An 18797-nucleotide genomic window follows, 5' to 3' on the forward strand; every position below is an offset into this window, starting at 1 on the left:
AGCTGCTAAGCCCTCCAAAGATGGGAACTACACCACTGCCGTGAGCAGGTCCAGCCAGGCCTGGACAACCCTTTGTGTGAATAAATTTTTCCCTAATATTCAACATAAACCTCCCCTGGTGCATCTTGAGGCCATTTTCTCTTGGGACATTTCAACTAATTGTTGAATTCTAGCAGTGACCCTCACACCAGGTAGCTGGGAGGATATTTTGCTGTGCATTTGGACAATGTGGCTATTTTTTATATTTTCTTTGGAGAATTGAGCAACATTTTTCTCATCCTGAGCTCTCTTTGGTCTTCTCTTCTCAGCTTTATTTTGTGCCTACTCCGGAGCAGCTCTTGCTAATGCCCTCTCTGTGGTAAGTATGGGGGTTTGTGTTTTACTTGGTTTCTTTTATTTATTTGTTTTAACTGCATTTTGATTCATTCCGATATAATGTTAAGGAAATGCCTTAAAATTCTTCATGTCATCTTTGACAACACTGAAATGAGAATGCTGCAGCCAGCTGTGCAAACTCTCAATTGTGTCCCTCAAGACTTTATATCTGATAATAAGATTTCAAAGACCTTTGGAGCATATTATCCGCAACAGGGTTGTGCATGTATATGTGAGTTACAGCAACAGCATATGGTTTGAGATTAAATACTTAGTTGAAAATTATCTTTCAGCAATTCCAAATGATCTAAATTTTCATTTTCTTCTTTCAAAGTCTTTCTCCAACCCTGCCCACAGATATTACTGAAGTTTGAACTGGGTATGAGAACTAAAATGAGGGGGAGACTGTTCTCTTAAGTACAAAGTTATTATATTTGGATAAATCAAGAAAGGAGTGAAGACAGAAATGCCAGGCTTTGTTTCTTCTTTAAGATCTGAGAGATTAAAACAAAACCATATTTTAATTAAATTGATTTACTAACTTAAAAGAAAAAAAGGATTAGAACTAGCAGCTCCATGCACTAAATGTTTTCATCTGGCACCCTCTCAGTACTGTGTAGGTCCCTGCATATGGGCTGCTTTAAGCACACCTGCTTTTGGGAGGCATCAGGAAGGACATCCACTTTTTATCCCTGCGATCTTGCTTTTGGCCGACCTCAATTCAGATCAAGAGGTGGGGAAACAGAGAGGGCTGAGGGTTGGATGTGATGCCAGTGACATATAATCATTGGGCAGAGTGAATATTCATGAATAATACCCTCAATACATGACATTTCACAGAGCAGAGAAGGTAGAATTTGGCTCTTTTATTAGAGAATTCAAGTGTCTGCGTGTGAGCTGGGTGTCTTGGCTTTCATTGCAGTCACCAGAGCTCTGAAGCCTGATTCAGTTGCTTCAGCATTAGTGCCAGGTTCCATTCAGCACCAAAATTGAAGCTGCAGGGCTGAGGTCTGCAGTGTCAGATGCTTTGTGCAGCCCCAACACACCCCAGGTGAGCTACAGACCTCTGTGTGGGCAGCTGAACCGACATGTGGTAGCCACTGTGCCTTCAGGGAAAACACAGACCCTCCCAGCGCCCCAAACGCAAGAATTTAGCCACAGGCAGACGTAAGCAGAGAGACCAAAAAGCAGTACCAAAGTGCACCCCTGTGTCTGTTCTGTCCCCTCCCAGCTCGGGCTGCCAGTCTGCACCTGGCCTTTCTGCCTCTCCGCGCTCCTCTTCCTGCTGATCAGCTCAGAAAACCCGGCCATCTACAGAATGCCCCTCTGCAAAGTCACCCACCCAGAAGCCAACCGGATCTACTACCTGAAGATGAAGAGAAGGGCCTCGGAGAGCAGGAGGGAAGAGCAGAAGCGAAAGGAGCAGAAACCTTCTGACAGCTCAAAAATAAGCACTGGGGGCACCCCCCTGTGCACCCCCAAGAGCCGCCACGCTCACTGATTTTCAGGTACACACAACTGTGCAATTTGGGGGCAGCTTTTTCAAACGTCACCCAGGCACAGCACAGCCACAAAGACCACTTTTGCCAGCCATCTGCAGGCTGGGGATTCAGCATTCCACACTGGAGAAATCATGGTTTGCCCTTGAGCTAAGCTTTCCAAAAAGCACTCAGGTAACATAATAACAGCTGCCTTATCAATCCACTGGCTGTTAACTTGAAAGTCACCTCTTATCAATGATAATTATAAGAATAGGCAGAAGAACATTAAAGCTGATGAGAGGCATTTAATTTCAGAGGTGTAATTTAACAAAATAAATATGCTGAGAAGGCATTGGTGTCTAATAATAATAAATAATGTAAGAACTAAGTCAAGAGCTGCACTTCAAATTAAGAAAATGTATATTTGAAAGTGAAATAAACAGACTGTTCTCTTCCTTTCTTGTGTGTCATCAGAATCTAACCCATTTAATACCACTTTACAGCTACAACACGCACAGGTAAATACTCTTACAGAGCACATCCTGTAGCACTTTCAGTGCCATCTCCTGGCTCCTCATTAAGTGCCAAGGCAATGAATACATATGCTTTAATCAGACTAGAAGAGTGACTAGCTAGCAGCGATCAAACATTCTTCTTCTCCTTGAATAATTTTCTGTCTTACAAATAGAAGGTTTCTCTCTCCTGCTGATTGCAGGATAGCAAGTCTGAATCCCTACACACATCCAGTGGGAAACAGGAAAACTTCATGTAAAGAATGGGATAAATGTTTACTGCTGGTGGCAGTTTTTTCTCTCCCTTTCCTAGAGGGGCAGATACTTTCCATTCACCCATGAGAAATTAACAAGTGAAAGGTTTCCACTGCCACTTTATGCCTCCTCCAAGCCCTTACAACAGGGAAGTTCCAACTGCTCCAAGGAGGATTTTCTCAGGAACCTTTTCCAAAGCCACTGTGAAGGAAGCCTGACAGAAAGGCTTCCTCATTCTAAAGTTGTTGTATGTAGTCAGTTTGAAATCACAGACCCAAAGGATGTGAAGATTTAAAATCCAAAGGGACTGTGCAACCACAAACACTCAGACACAGTCCTCTCTGCCTCATGATGTAGGGCTGTTTTGCAGATGCATGTGAGCATTTTTGAGCAGGTGGGATCCCAGTTCCAAACCCCACTTTTTTAAAAGGTGAGCCCGTGTGCTGCTCATGGAATTATTTGTGCCTTTATCACCAAAAATCCAGCAGCAGCAGCATCTGCCTGCCCCTCTAATGTCCCCTAGGAGCAGCATCCAAGATTGAATTCATCCTGGGAGACAAAAGACATGGTGTTGTTTATGTTCAGATTGGTTTTTGTTAAACAGGTGAGGCCATTCCAAGAACTCAGGAAAAATTTAGGTCCTACTTCCTCCTCTGTCTGCCAAGACACCCTTTGAGCCATGACTTTAGCAAACCAACGCTAGCAAGTGAAACAGTCTCTTGTGGTCACTACGAACTGCAAGATCCGGGGCATCTCCCTGTTGCTGCTGTAGAGAGCCAAAGAAAGGCAGAACAACAAAAGAGGTAACACACAACTGCCTGAAGACCTTCTACAGCAGTCAATGAAATATGAAGCACATAGAAACTAGAAGAGCCTATTCATGCACAGTTTAATTTAGCTCATGCACAGTCCAGCGTTAGAGAAATATTTGAATAGCAGCAATAGAAAGTTACTGCAAAAAATACTGCAAAATAATGCTAGAGTCATATATGTGAAGAAAAACCCCAGCTGCAGTTAGTTATGCCCAACACATTTGTTTTCCTAAAAACAAGAGTGAAGCCCAGGCACAATATGGCTATTGGAAAGGATTTGTCATGTAAGTGCCACTACAAGCATTAATTCCTCAGCCACAAGAAAATCCATCCTGAAATCAATTAGTAAAGCAATTTCTAGAGTTGAAGCCTTCCATAAAAAATAGAGTATAAACAGCTTTTTTAAGTCTCTAGCTAATCAAAAAATTTGAGTAACTATAGCCAGTACTAATAATTCTTGAAAACAGGCAAGACAAATCAAGTGTCTCCTGCAAGGGAGCAGCAGACAATAAAAGCACTAACTGAAGCTATCAGTGGTAGCCCAGCAGCCTGATACCTATAGAGTTCTATAAAAATTTTCATTAAGAGCGATAAAATGTATAGTTTTCAGTGGGATTAATAATTTTGAGACAGCTCCCAGAGATCTAACATAAAACAAATATGACCATTAAAGGAGGAAAAAAAAAGCCTCTTCTGTAGTTAGAGCCGCCACTCAACCCAGCTCACCCCTGCCTTAAATAACGTTAAATAAATGTTCCAAACCAACACCTGGCCTAGCCATAGCACATGAAAGAACCAACCTCCTAAAAATTTGCCTTCAAAAGTTAAAAAAGCAGAACAGACTAAGCAAAGTGAAGGAACCTTAAGAGAGCTCACCAGTGAACAAAGACAATTCTGTTATAACTGGTGCTCAGTCTAAAAAATAGTATATACACTATGTGGTTCCAAGAAAAATGCTTACCTTATTGCTCCAAATATAATTTTTCTTACTCTTGTGTTTGCTTCATACCCTGTAAAATAAAAAAAAAAAATGCATCTTTGCTCTTTGAGAGGAGGTTCTCAACTCTTCTACTGTAGACTTCAGTGCTTCTGTTGACAAGATCAGTCACAGAACTCATACAGGAAAAGCTGGGGCAAGTCCTTTGGATGTGCTGGCTTGGGTATTTGTGGTTCCAGGATGACTTACCGCTTAGTGACTCTTCATGAACAATTAGCAAAGTTGCAGGAGGGAACATGGAGGGAAGGGATTTGCTATTCCCTTGGACACTGTTTGTAGCAGAGGACCTGCACTGGAGCATCCTAGCTGCTGGAGCATGAAGTTTCCCTCCTGATTCATAGAATTGCAGAATCCTTTAGACTGGAAGAGCCCTCTAAGATCCTCAAGGCCAACCATTCCCCAAGCACTGCTGAACCTGACACTAACCCATGCTCCCATGGGCCACATCCACGCGGATTTTAAATCCCCCCAAGGACAGGGGCTCCATCACTGCCTCGGGCAGCCTGTCAGTGTTTGACAGCCCTTTCCACAATGATGTTTTTCCTGATATCCAGTCTAAAATCGGTTTCCATCATCTGGTCTTTTTTGAGGCACAACCACCTCCTCGCATACCACAGGGATGAAGAGCAGATGGGAAGAGCAGCACAGGTGGAGACCACAACAGGAGGTGGTGACAGCAGGGAGGACGCCCACAGCTGCAGACCTGGAAAACCCAGTGCTGTGCTTCCAAACAGTGATGGGGAGAAGTGGCTGCAGCATTGCACAGGCCAGGCAAAGCATGGTGGCTTAAAGCCTGATGAACAGATTTCCTTGCTCTTATCTACTCTCAAGAAACCAGTGCTGCTTTGCAGCAGAGCCTGGGCCCTACTCCCTGTTCAACACTGCTGTAAGCTTAAAAAAAAATAGTCTTTTTTTCTGCAACACAACATCTCTTCTTCCCATACCTGCTAGTAGTCAGTGCAGGTAGGAGCCTGCAATCATCAGACAAAGGGAGAGTGTGCGTCCCATCCTAGCCCCTAGGCTGCTGGCACAGGGAGCCAGCCAGCAGCCCAGCAGGCACCAGAAAATACCAGGAAGGGCTCTGTGTTCCAGAGGGGCACTCCAGCAACACAGGGCCTCTCTACAAGCTGAAAACCCCAAAACTCTCAAACTTGTCCAAATAAGAAAATTCCTTAAAATATCCAGCTGCTGGGGAGTTGGTCTGTGCTCTGTCTGTCCATGCCAGACATCTCCAGTCTGCAATGACAGACATATTGCCCGGCACTGCAGAATGATTTCGGTTCTTTGTAGATCACATTTTCCAGGGTCACAGAAATACCACCACTCTGAGGGGGAGACCTGTTTGCTGAATGCTGCTCCCTCACTCCCTCTTCCTCCACATCAGTGTTAATTTGGGAGAAGGAAGGAGTTCAAACAGGAAACAAGCCCTTGATTGCAGTTGATTTTACAGTTCTCAGGGGGTCCTTTACAAGCTCCTACAGCTGTTGCCACAGCTGGAATTCACACATCCCAGTGGTGGGATAAAAAGACCTGGGATGGCTCTGTGGGAAGCAAAGGTTTCTTCCACTGCATTTTACCTGGCAATGAGTTTGGGTATCTGACGTCTCACTCAGCAGCTGTTTAGTGCACTCAGTTACCTCAAGGCATTTAATAGCTTAAGGTCTCATGGAACTGCATCCCCACATCCATCTCCAGGGGCAGCTTTTTGCATAGAGAGTTGACACAGACCCAAATCCCCACTCCCAAAATGTGCATCTTCACACAGCACATCAGGGTTGAAGCACCAAGTGTGTGCAGAAGGCCTTCCAAAAAAATCCAACTGCACCACCACCCAAAATGCACAGGTGTTGGGGCTGTTCAGCACATCCCAGCACCTGCAAATTAAACTGTGCTGTACACTGAATTGCAAAAGGCAAAAGCAGAGGGACAGAGGCCTCCTTGACCTGTGCAGCTTAGGATGGTCTGGAGTCTTTCTCTCCCTGCACACCCCATCCTGTACCTGACATTGCTTTTCCCCACTTCCTTCATTTCATCCAAGTGCTGACAGCTCTGCTGCTCTATCATCCAAAAATCTCTGCTCTGCAGAACTACTCAGCCAGAAATCAGGTAGAGACTTCCCATCTTTGGAGAAAACAAAAAAGTCAGAGGTGACGACAAACTGTCAGCCAGCGACGGTTTCTTACTGCAGCCAAGCAAACTTAATTCACTTGTGCAAATTAAATCATATTTAGGGCATTTTCCCTTGGCAGAAACTGAGCTATTCAACAGATATGACTTTTTTTTTTTCCTTTTGCCTACCCCCAAATGTACATCTCTACTGCAAAGGGATTTATACCTGTTTGTGCTTGTGCATGAAAATGTCGCTCCACAGTACTTCTTGCAAAATTCCATAACCACCCACAGCCAGGGTAACTCTCCCTCTATCCATTGCACTGACTATTAATTTCCAGTTGTTTCTACTGTTTGGTGCTTCATTTCTGGATGCTACCAGTCCTCTTTCTCTTGTTGATCAGCAACCCATGCTATGTAAAGCATTTTCCACTTCTATTAAGAAATACTTGGCAAGTAAGTAGTAATCGCTGGGATTTATAGGCTGGAAGTTTCTTGTTGGAACAATTATAATATTCTGCTCTATGTTAAGGCCTAACACATTCATCTCCTACAACATACAGGTTTGTGAGAATGGATTATTTCCTTGGAAGCAGCCGTGCCCTGGGTGAGACTCACAGCCCTACCATCAGGGCAAGGGAAGAAGAAAGGGTGGGGAAGTTTATTAAGCTGAGAGTAGACGCAGGGAAGTTAAGTGAATTGATTCTGAAACTGAAAAAGTGAATGAAGAAGCAGAAAAACACCTTGCCTTGTGTCATAAAAAAGAGGCAAGTCTGACCAGCTTTGGCATTTCTAACAGGATCCTGCTGCCTTGAGGTAGGTTTGGAAAAGGAGTCTCTTTGAATTTGGGCTTTTCCTTTGAGCCAGGAGAACAGGTTAGGGGTTTGAAGTTGAAACTTAGAATTATTTGAGTTTCATTTTCCCATCTTTACTGAAATACAGCAATACAGTCAACCTCGGGCTTACAAACCCCTCCAGTATTTCAGATTGTTTCAATATAATGGCTGGACTCAATCATCTCAAAGGTCTTCTCTGAACAACAATTCTGTAATGCTGTGATTCTAATAGGGCTGATTCGGTCTGCCACACTAGAGATGACCAGAAAAACAAACAGCCCTGGGCTTCAGACTCGTGCAGGAACCAGAGAGCTTTTCTCCCTCTCAGCTCCTGAGTCCCAGGGCTTGCGACTCAATCTCATCTCCACAGGCATCCAGGCCAGCCCAGAGAAACGTCCATGGCTGGTGGGAAAAATGATCCAGCTGGCTGGAAAAAGGGAAGGGGACACAAAACCAAACAAGTGGAACCAGCCAGAGCAACGCACTAGGCTTTTCTTTGACCGGTATTTCACCGGGTTTCATGACACCAGAAAGCCTCGCTTTCCTGGAGCCTCAGACACATTTCCTGAGCTGGACACCATAGGCACTTCTGCCTTGGTGAATGGGATGGTTCCAGGAGTCAGGTCCTCATCCCCAAGCTGCTGAACCTCGAGTCCTTTGCATGTGTTGGCCTTGGCTAACTAGTTCCTTTCCAAACAATTCCCCACTCCTACTAGCAGCAACATTTTGAACAAATACCTTGAAAAACTTGCAGCTGAAATAGAGGAGTTGTTTTCTACCCCAGCACTCAGAGCACCAGCCTGCAGGAAGAGAGTCTGCACCTCTGCCTGAAGTTGGAACCTACTTGCCATCGCAGAGCAGAGCTTTTTTCCACACTACTCTAGCTGCAAGACAACTACAACCTGCTCTTCACACATTCCTGCCCCTCTCCCAGGATACAGAGACTGTTGCTCTTAATCAATAAGCTGGTTTCCAGATATCACTTATGCACTCTTGGAGCTGCACGGGCTGAGAAGGTGAGTCATGAGAGCTTGTCAAGGTGGACAGAGAAGACAGTGCGTCTCCAGAGAAAGCAGGCAGAAGAGGGCACTGATGTGTGCGCATTAGGACACTTTTGGGAGCATACATCACCAAGGGCAGATAGGCTCAAAGCACAAGGAGTTTGGGCTGTGCCAGGGCCAGGGAACTGCTGCTTGTGAGCCTTCTGAAACGGGAGATCCGCTGCGATTTCCAAAGCTGCACATGTGGCTGTGCTGGAGTCACACCACGAGAGGGAGACGGACACCGGAGAAGCCAGTGCTCTGCTCCAGCCACTCACCCAACCCCGTCCCACTGCCACACAGAGGAATGCCAAACAGCAGCTTTCTCTAGAGAATTTTACGGGCCAAAATGCAGGGATAGAAGCTTCCCGTACCAACTCGGCTGTTGAGCCACCCTGTATACACCCAAAACTATTTCCCTCAGCAAACAAGTCCAAGATCGTGACAGACCCCGTGGTGCTCTGTGTTGAAACAGATTTTTCCACTCTTCACTCGCTCGTAGGAACGAGATAAAAAGCATTGTGGCCACGGACGCTGATGGGAGCAGCTGTGCTCCTCTAGGTACTCTGGCTGTGGGACAGGTCAGTCCATAGTTGGCCAGAGGAGCTGTGTCCTCAGCCAGGACCTGGGCTGAGCACCACTCTCCCTCAATGCACTGTGTGGATCTCTCCCACTCCTGCCATACTTCCATTACCACTGCCAGCTCTCCACACACCTCCAGAGGAGCCACAGACTGGCAATAATTCTGGAAGTGAAACATTAGGTTTGATCATATTCAGGCCAGATGAGCTGCAAAGGTCCCTTACCTCACTGTAGCCGATTTGGAGCATCACCTCATTTTGACATTCTCTTCCATAACATCCTCACAGACAAGTTAATGAAGTATGGGCTAGATAAGTGGGCAGCAAGTTGGACTGAAAATTGGCTGAATGATTGGGCTCAAAGGGTTATAATCACTGGCACAAGTTACAAGTAGAGGCCAGTAATTATTGGTGTAACCCAGGTGTAATAAGTTTAACTTCCTAATTAATAACCAGGATGTCGGACCAGGGTGCACCAGCAAATTTGGGGAAGGCACAAATCTGGGAGTAGTGTTGGGTATACTAGAAGGCTGTGTTGGCATCCAGAGGGTCCTCAGTAGGCTGGAAAATATGGGCTGACAAGAACCCCTTGAAGTTTCAGAAGAAGTGCAGAGTCCTACGCCTGGGGAAGAACAATTCCATCCATACATGCTGGTGGACATCCAGCTGGAAAGCAGCATGACAGAAGAGGCCTGGAGGGTCCTGGTGGTCACAAAGGTGACCACAGTCCAGCAAGGTGTCCTTGAAGCAAGATAGCCAGTATCTCCCTGGGCACCATTAGGAGGAATGTTGTCAACATTTCCAGGGAGGGGATCCCTCCTGTTCACTCACAACTCTGGTCACATATCACATATTCACACCCAGTCTAGCAAAGGCAGACCAGGACTCAGGGTTTAGCAATCTGCAAAGCTCCACACACGGATTTGCACCATTTTAAAGCACTTGTTGGAGTCCAAGAGCTGATGTAGCTCCCTGAGCAGACCTATTCCCATCGGTAAAACCTAAGTCAAGGAGCACAGCCAAAAACAGCAGTAAAAAGCAATCTGCTACCAAGTAATTTTAATTCTTCAAGGCCACTGAGCCTTGAGAGAGGAGTGAAGCCAAAGTGTGTGAAGCTGAATTAGGGCCATTAGAATCTTTCCGGGCACAGCTGACCAGTTCAAGCTCTGTACCCACCTAATGCAGCCAGACAGCTCCTGCCCGGCGAGCTAAACCAGTCAGGGATCATTCAGCATTTTTCTGGTGCTGCGTCTGGTTGAGATCCAATGACCAGCCCCTGTTCTGACCATGTCGAGCACTGGGCTTGGTCCAAGGGATGTTCTCAGAGACACCTTCCCTCAGAGCACAGAAGAAGAAACATTCACCAGCTTTGCCAGCAGAGAACTGATGAGGTAAGTCACAGATTTAGACCTCCTAAGCTTAGCTGCCAGACACCAACACCAGCTGCCTTGTCCTCAGCACCAAGCGGTCTTCACACATGCTTAAAATCAAGAGGCAGCTCTCTAGTCCTCTGTGCTACCGGCATGCTCAATTTGCACACATTCACATGGTCACCCAGAGCTGGTGGCCCACTCCCAGGCAGGTGATAGGTGACAGCTATGTGACAAGCACATGGCACATCGCAATCCTTTCGCCTAGGAATGGCCATTGCTGCTCCAGTCTTCCCACCTTGAACCCCAAAGGATACCTACATCCTTGAGTGGCCCACCCTGGACGTTAGTGATGGGCGCCGGAATTGGCACTGAGTTACACCTGGGAGGTTTTCTATCATTCCCACCTTTCCACATCAATCCTATACAGAGGGAATCTCAGTCCTCAGGCAACCAGGAGTGCTTTGCCTAGGGCACACAGCTGCAGGCAGGCATTCTTTCATCCTTCCCCTCCAGGAGCTGGCCGCACCTGGGATCCAGTGATTTCGTCACATGGCACTGGAGATCTTCCCTGCTCTGCCTCTAGCCCAGAGCAGGCTGCTGCCAGGGACCTCATTCCCACGCAGGCATCAGCAGACTGTGATCCTGTTACTTATTAACCAGCCCTGATAATCTAAACAATACACCTCTCCAAGACATCCATCACTGACCTGCCAGCCAGTGCCTTTTTTGTGTCACTCCAACCTGTCAAATACTCCATTAAGGCACAAGAATCAGACAGAGAGGTCCTGAATCTGGTTCCTTTGTACCAGGACATGTGGTGACAGGACAGGTGGGAGTGGCTTCATGCTGACAGAGAGCAGTTGAGTTCAGATATTACGAAGAAATTGTTCCCTGTGAGCGTGGCGAGGCCCTGGCACAGGCCCTGCCTGTGGCTGCCCCATCCCTGGCAGTGTTCCAGGCCAGGATGGACGGGGCTTGGGGCAACCTGGGTAGTGGAAGGTGTCCCTGCCCATGGCAGGGGATGGAATGAGATGGGCTTAAAGGTCTCTTCCACCCCAAGCCATTCTGGGATTCTGTGACCCTGATATTAGCTCAGTTGGTCAGAGCATGGTGCCAATATCACTGAGGTTGTGGGTTCATTCCCTGTATTCCATTTACTTAAGAGCTGAATTCAATGACCCTTGTGGGTCCCTTCCAACTCAGAATATTCTGTGAATCTGTGATTCCCTGGAGGAAAGAAATACCCCACAGCTCCACAGGTGGAAGCAGCACAGCCCAGGAGTGAGCCCCGTCTGCACTCTGTGCTGCACCCCTTGGAGGGAGAGCTGAAAAGATGTTGCTTTAAACAGCTTGAAGCCAGCCCTGGGCATCCCTGAAACATGAGAGGTGTGAAGCTTAAAACTCAGTCTGAACAGACCGCCTGTGAGGCTCTCCCACCCAAATTACCCAACGCATTTCCCTTCTTTGGACATGCAAGGGTTCATCTCACCGGTAAGAAACCAAAGGCAACCCAAGGAGAAATTAATTGTAAAGGGAAAATATGTGGACTGCACATGTGAAGCAGCTTCCCCTGCAAAATTTCATGTTCTACTGGGTGCAAAGGAATAGGATGGCAGCGTCTGGTTCACTCACAAGAGCTGCTGCCTATTTGATCAGAGGAAGACTGGCTCTTGCAGCAATGCTGAGCTGACAGCTTGTATCAGATGCCCTCCTCTTAGGGGAGAAAAAATTGCAGTCTGCTGTTAAAAACATCTCCATCAAAAGAGATGCACCCTGGGAATGAGCACAGTGAGAATAAAATCACTCCAGCTCATGTGCATGCTGAGACTGTTTCCACAGGGCAGGAGGAGGCAAAGCCATAAAGTTTAGATGGGTTCTGGTTCAACAATAAATCATTCTCTCCAGCACCCAGCTCAATTTGCAAGGTTGCTTCTCTCAGCCATCACTGGGAAAGAGTCCTAAAGTGAATTTACTATGGCTTAAATTAGCCTAAAAGGTCCCTTAAGTTCACCAGCTCCTTCTCTGCCCTTTCTCCTATGTTACTCTTCAAGACTTCCCTCTCCAGCCTCTTCTCTGCCTTTTGCAGCACTTTCACAGCCTTATAAACCTCTCAAATATGCCACACTTCTGATATTTCAGATTCCTCCAGCAGGGTAGGGAGGACAGGTTAAAAAAAAAATTTAAAAAGGAAAAGAAAGAAAAATACCCCTTGAATTTCTCAACTAATTGATAAAAATCAATTAAACAATGGAAGATCACCAGGTCTTTCACTGCATTTCATTAACAGACTATTGCTTCTGAAAACTACCCAGAAACAGGAAAAGTTGACAGGCTGCTGAACACGAAATGCTGTGTTGTACATTCCCAGGTCAGAATTTTGATAGGGAAAGATGCTAAGTTGTGCTGGATAAGGAGGATAATGCTGGAGAGGTCAAGCTCAGGTACACTGAAAGTCCATTTTAAAGCCCTCAGTCCTTTTAAGTGGTAGAGGAGGAGACAAGGCAGAGTTAAAGGAGAATTAATTTTAAAAAATAAATAAAATAAAATAATTTTTAGAAAACCACAGCAGGGAAGAGGACATTTGGATAGACTGTTGGCAAGAGACCCAGGAGAGAGCAAGAGGAAAGGTGGAGAATTCAAAGGGGAACCTTCTTAACATTCACTTGGAGCTCTCCAAGTGGGAGGAGAAACAAATCAGTAATATCAGGACAGGAGCCATGCTAGCCTATATAAGCTGGTGGGACATTTTCTTTTTCCCTACTTCTGTCCTAGCCAGCAAACCTACAGCTACTCCTGAGCTCATCAGAGAGGTAAGAGCACTCTGTTCTTTCCTTCTAATGCACAATGTTACTGACTTACTTGGGTCTTTCCTCTCCCTCAAAACACCTGGCAAGCAGCATTTGAGCAATCCTGCTGAAGGAGAACATCTGAAGCTCAGGAGGTGCACAAGAATATCAGTTATCAAGAACCTTCTAGGAGGGTGAGGATTTAACAGTACTGCTTAGCCCAGGCAGCTGAACCTTGGAGGAAAATGAGAAAATAAAAAGAGAAAAAGAAATAGCCAGAACTCTTTAACATTTCCTTTTACTGCCTTTCCATTCTGCCAAATGAAAATGCCCAGAGAGTAAAAATACAGGGTTGATGTGATATTGTCTCTGTATTTCTCTGCCCCTGGGAAACAGATCTCTGAAAACTGAATTGCATGTGGGCTTAATGAATATTTAAATCTGAGGGGTAAGCTTTCTTCTGAACTAATACTTTGAAATATATCTTCTATGGGAGAACCTGAACTCTTTTTTTCCAGTGGGGGTCAAGTGCATTATAACCTGTTTCGAGGATTGTGCTTGTGCATGCTTGTGTTCCTATGCCTAACACAATATTAATCCAGCTTTACTACACCCCTAGTAACATTACACGGGCTATGCTGGAATTAGAGCTGCTGAGAGTCTGGCCCTTTCCTGCTATTGTGCTTGGATGCAGGAATTCCTCTAAAAACAGGCTGCACACAGAGCTTGGCTGCCCGCAGACTTCACAGCAACAATTCAGAGAATGCAAGAGACAATGGCTGCAATTGTGCGGTAGCAGGTCCTCGGGTCCTTGGACAAACAAATACCTCACCATAAATTAAACCCTCAGAGAAACCTGAATTTTGGCAGGGAGAGAGGAAAATTCCAGAAAGAAGAGAAAGCATTAGATAAATTTGCTGCATTTTCACAGGTAAAAGCCCAATGCCCAGCCTGGAAGCACCCATTACCTGGGAGTATTAATTAGCCAAATTAAAGACACTGTCCCTCTCCCAGCTGCAAGCACAACACTGTTCTTACCATGCACAACACAAAACGAAGGCGTGGCCAGGCTTTTCCCTCTTCAGCAGGTGAATAGAGGAGTATTTGCAGGGCCAGATGCTGCAGGAGTGCAGCCCCAGCACGGAGCCTGCTCCACAGCAGCTTTAACAAGGCATGACTGAGATGCGTGGGTATGGCGTGACAGGGAGGAAGTGCACACAAGTGGAAAGCAAATTGATTTAGGGAGACACGGGGTTGCATAACGTGAGTACTTTGCTACAGGACATTTATTGACTCTGAAAAGATTATTAAAAAAACAGGATAGATTAACATCTCGGCCCTGTGATGATTTAATCTTTGTAAAAGAGAATCATCTTTTATGTGTTCTCCTTTGTTTCATGGGAAGCTCTCACTTCCCATGGAAATAGTTTTAAGTAGTTTCTCTACACTCACAGCACACTACAAATCACTTGCACTTGCACCACTGAGATGAAAAGTGCATTCAGACTGGCTCTGCCTGGGTTCTGCTGCTGCTCCTGTATCTCACCAGTTGCACACCAACCACTACTGAGAGCTAGCACTACAAGACTGGAACACCTCTCCAGAGCTTACATGAGATGAGGCAGTGTGCTCTAAGCTGTCTGTCTGAGAACAGGACTTAGTCTTTAAAAAAAAACTTTTTCCCAGACTAGTAGAAATCAGGAATGAAAAAAAAAACCTACCAAACCTGCCCCCTGCAGGAGCCAAGCAGTCTGTTCCAGCAGAGCACTCCTTCTGCAATTATTTCCATTTCCTTCCTTTGTGCACTAAGAAAAAATAAGACTTTCAGTGAAAATTATGTGTTTGCACAACTTTAATAGCAGGTCTTCAAAAGACCTGCTGAAGACCAGCACACATGGAATCCCCATCAGAACATGTACACTTCAGTCTGCATTAATATTCAGACTTCACTGTGTTAAAATTCTCTGAGCATCTCCACAGTTCTGAGATAAGACACCTTTTGTATTCCCTCCTTTCTTAAACACCTGCTATCACCTATGCCCTGAAACAATGTAATGTGTTAACAAATCATTAATCTCAGCATATAAATGGTAGGTACTGCTTTGTAAAATCACTAAAAATGCCTAAAAACTATTATGCTGGTGCCAGTTTCCAAGTGCTTCACTGCTTCTTTACACTCTCATCGGACATCTCAGTAGCAGTAGTGCAAGTCTGTGGATGCTAAAAAGCAGGAGCAGAGGAATTTTCCCACTGCTGAAGCATTTTGTGAAGTTTTCCTTTCTCATGCTTTAGCTGAGAAAAAGTGAAAGATGGTTCTGTAAACCAACTCTCTCTCTTGCACCTGCACGATCTTGTTTTGGTTTACTGAAGAAAATATTTTGAAATAGGCATCGTAGCATTCAGCCAATCACTCTGGGAGGTGTAGGGTCAAGGACCCAATAATGTCATTTCTCTACTGCAACCCAAATTATATAAACAAGGGGATAAGTAATGAAATAATCCCATTTTCCTGGAATTCCATGTGGTGATTATCGCCGTCCCTGGGGACAACAGCGACACAAGTCCTTCATACTTTGCATTTCTGAACAGGTGGGAAAAGCCTCAGGGCTGTGATGACAACACAGTCCCCTCACACAGGATGTAGCCCCCTCACAGTGCCTGGGATGGGATTCAGAGAGGCCATGAAACCAGTGGGGCTGGATCTGGGTCTTTACTGTGTCATGAAGACCCCATCCAAAACCAAAGGTTCTCTTGGCCTACACTCATTTCCAGCCAGCTGCTCTGCAGGTGAGGAGGTTGTTCAATACTGATTTCATTCTCCCTTAGCATAAATGATCACAGAATGGTTTGGGTTGGAAGGGATCTTTAAAGCTCATCCAGTCCCACCCCCTGCTATGGGCAGGGACACCTTCCACTATCCCAGGTGGTTCCAAGCCCCGTCCAGCCTGGCCTTGGACACTTCCAGGGACGGTTCAACCACAGCTTCTCTGGGCAATCTCTGACAGGGCTTCACCACCCTGACAGGGAAAAATTTCTTCCTAATACCTAATGTAACCCTGCCCTCTGTCAGTTTGAAGCCATTGTCCCTTGTCCTGTCCTCTCTACATGTACTACAGAGCTGACGAAGTCCCAGTGGTTCCTCTCCAGAGAGACACATCCCTAGATCAAACGGGACTGCTTGGGGGTTGGACTAGATGAGCTCTAAAGGTCCCTTCCAGCACAAAGTATTCTATGATTCTGTGACATAATGAACACGAGTTTGAGCAGCACTGCTGGGCGGAAGGTAACCACGATCACCCCGCAGCCTTTGTGACTCTGAATACTCTGGTACACGGGGCATTCATTGAGTATCAGGTTTGAGACAGGTTAGTGCAAGTGACTCACCAGATCACCTGGTCTTTTTGCCGTGCCAACTGCGGTGAGCTGGCTTCATTTCTGCCCATGGAAACCCAGAGCAGAGGAGCACGGCCAGCTCACACTTGCATCACTGCCCTAAGCATGCACTTAACTGCCTTTAATGGCAAAGCAATACATCAAGTTTTGGTGAGTTCAGGCCCTCAGATTCATCAGTTTTTTCCTCCACTGTGCAAGTGGACTGGGCTGTGACTCCAGCACTTCACGTGCACATTACACCCTGTTCTGCAGACTCCTGAGTGCAAACAGCTCCTCGCTCAGTGTGCAGGGAAACACCCAGGGAACGCCAGCATGGGTCACACAGCAGCACTCTGCTGTGCAGCAGCACTTCATTTTACATGTTAGCAACAGCAAAAGCCCAAGTTACATAAAGAGGGAGATCCTTTAAAAGGAAAATGTAAATGCACTTTCACCAAATGGAGAGCATTTATCTTGGCTGGAAATTTTGATTTAATTGAAAGTACATTCAACTCACTTATTCCAGAATAAAGTATGAAAAAAGTAAAGGTTAATGAATTAAGATAATGAATTATAACAGAGCCAAAAAAAGCCTTCCTGCATCAAGACACCATCCCCAGCAATGCTCTTTCCTCCTTTTTTCTTATTTCTTTTTTCTTTTCTCTTTTTTCTCTTTTTTCTCTTTTTTCTCTTTTTTCTCTTTTTTCTCTTTTTTCTCTTTTTTCTCTTTTTTCTCTTTTTTCTCTTTTTTCTCTTTTTTCTCTTTTTTCTCTTTTTTCTCTTTTTTCTCTTTTTTCTCTTTTTTCTCTTTTTTCTCTTCTCTCTTCTCTTTTTTCTTTTCTTGCCTTCCTTAAAATCCTTACCTTCATGTCCTACAAAAGCCAAACTCAACACTTTTCTGTATATACTGGTCCTCTAATCAACCTCTCATATGAAACCTGTCCTTGTATTAGCTGGGCTCTTCCAGAAGGCAGAAAATGTCCATTTCTTATTTATGCCAATATTTACTGCTTCCTGTAAGGTCACCACCAGCCCTCCAGTAACATAAGAGTGAGAAACTGGCCAGGATGTGCATTAACCAGGCATTCCCCTACACAGACCCAGAGCTGATTAACCACACTGGAGGGTCTGGAAGTGCAATGCCCAGGGGTGAAGCAGCTTAAGTTCTCAGCACCTGTGTTTCTGAACTATGGGTTCTCTCCCCCAGCTGCCCACGAGGTTTTTTAGTAAAGTTTTGAGTGAGTCAAGGACTAACACAAGATCTCTGTGTCTGTATCATCCTATTTAGACTATCAGCTCGCAACCTAAATTGACTGCTTCTTGCACAAGCTGCTATTCACCAGTGAGACCTGAAGCACCTCTGGTTCTGTATTCACACAACAACACACTTTGTCTCGTGTTTGCTGGATAATTACCAAGACTTAGTTCAGTAAACAGAGTATGCTGCAGGAACAGGGTTTTTTATTAATTTGCTGACTTCCTATTTAGAATTGGCTCTTAGACAAACACTGATTTGGCTGTAGACACTGTTTTTTACTGTTAGGTGTAAGCCTTTGATCCACGTGCCTGAATAATCCTTTCTAGGCTGTATGAGGTGCCAAAGGTATTCCGGCAGCTCCTTTTCCAAAGGACTTGTGTCCCAAAGGGCACCCCATCTCCCAGCCCTGCACCCCAAACACCTTATCTAGGCCTAAACACCTTTGCTGGGCCTATAACAGTCCCCTACCTTATTTAAACTTTTTATAGCACCTACTAAATTCAATAAGTGTTCTTTTCATTAGTCCCTGAGGGTTTCTTACTACGCATGTTCCAACATGTGGTCCCCTATCTTGTCCCAGCAGAGAAGAAGGTGACATGACTAAGGCAGAATGGAAAGCAAGAACTGTGAATTTGGGCACTAAACTCTTGAATCAATGCTGGGTACTTCTAAAGATTGGGCAGTTAAAAGTACAGCTCAAATGAGAAAAAGAAATGTATGAATGCATGTGAGTAATGGAATAGGGCACCGTGGACAACCCCAGGCTAAGCCCATGCTCACGAGAAAGGTTGAACTGGTCCCAATAGGTGATTATGAAACTGAATTTAGGTGCCTAATATTGATGCCTGATGGATAAGTTCAAGCTGGAAATATGGGTTAAGCAGCAGAGAAACTTAATAAATGAAACATCTTCTTATAACTGCATGGAAGTCTGGGAGGACAGAGCACGTGAAGAGGGAATGTACTCATGGAGACATAAGAATTAAGTGTTCAGAGTAAGGATTTTCCTC

At 45.3% G+C, this 18797-nt stretch overlaps 1 protein-coding gene across 1 annotated transcript in view; it reads left to right on the plus strand.

Moving 5' to 3' along the window:
- SLC14A2 (solute carrier family 14 member 2) overlaps positions 1–18797 on the plus strand; it is a gene marked incomplete at both ends in the record, with an annotated part of 37523 nt that overhangs the window by 9606 nt on the left and 9120 nt on the right. Inside the window, 2 exons of the mRNA XM_082301720.1 lie at positions 309–358; positions 1607–1867. Of these exons, the coding sequence (XP_082157846.1) occupies positions 309–358; positions 1607–1867 (311 nt within the window). The remainder of the gene's footprint in view (positions 1–308; positions 359–1606; positions 1868–18797) is intronic.

Source organism: Coloeus monedula (genome assembly GCF_965178545.1).
Source record: "Coloeus monedula genome assembly, chromosome: Z".
Taxonomy (NCBI): Eukaryota; Metazoa; Chordata; class Aves; order Passeriformes; family Corvidae; genus Coloeus; species Coloeus monedula.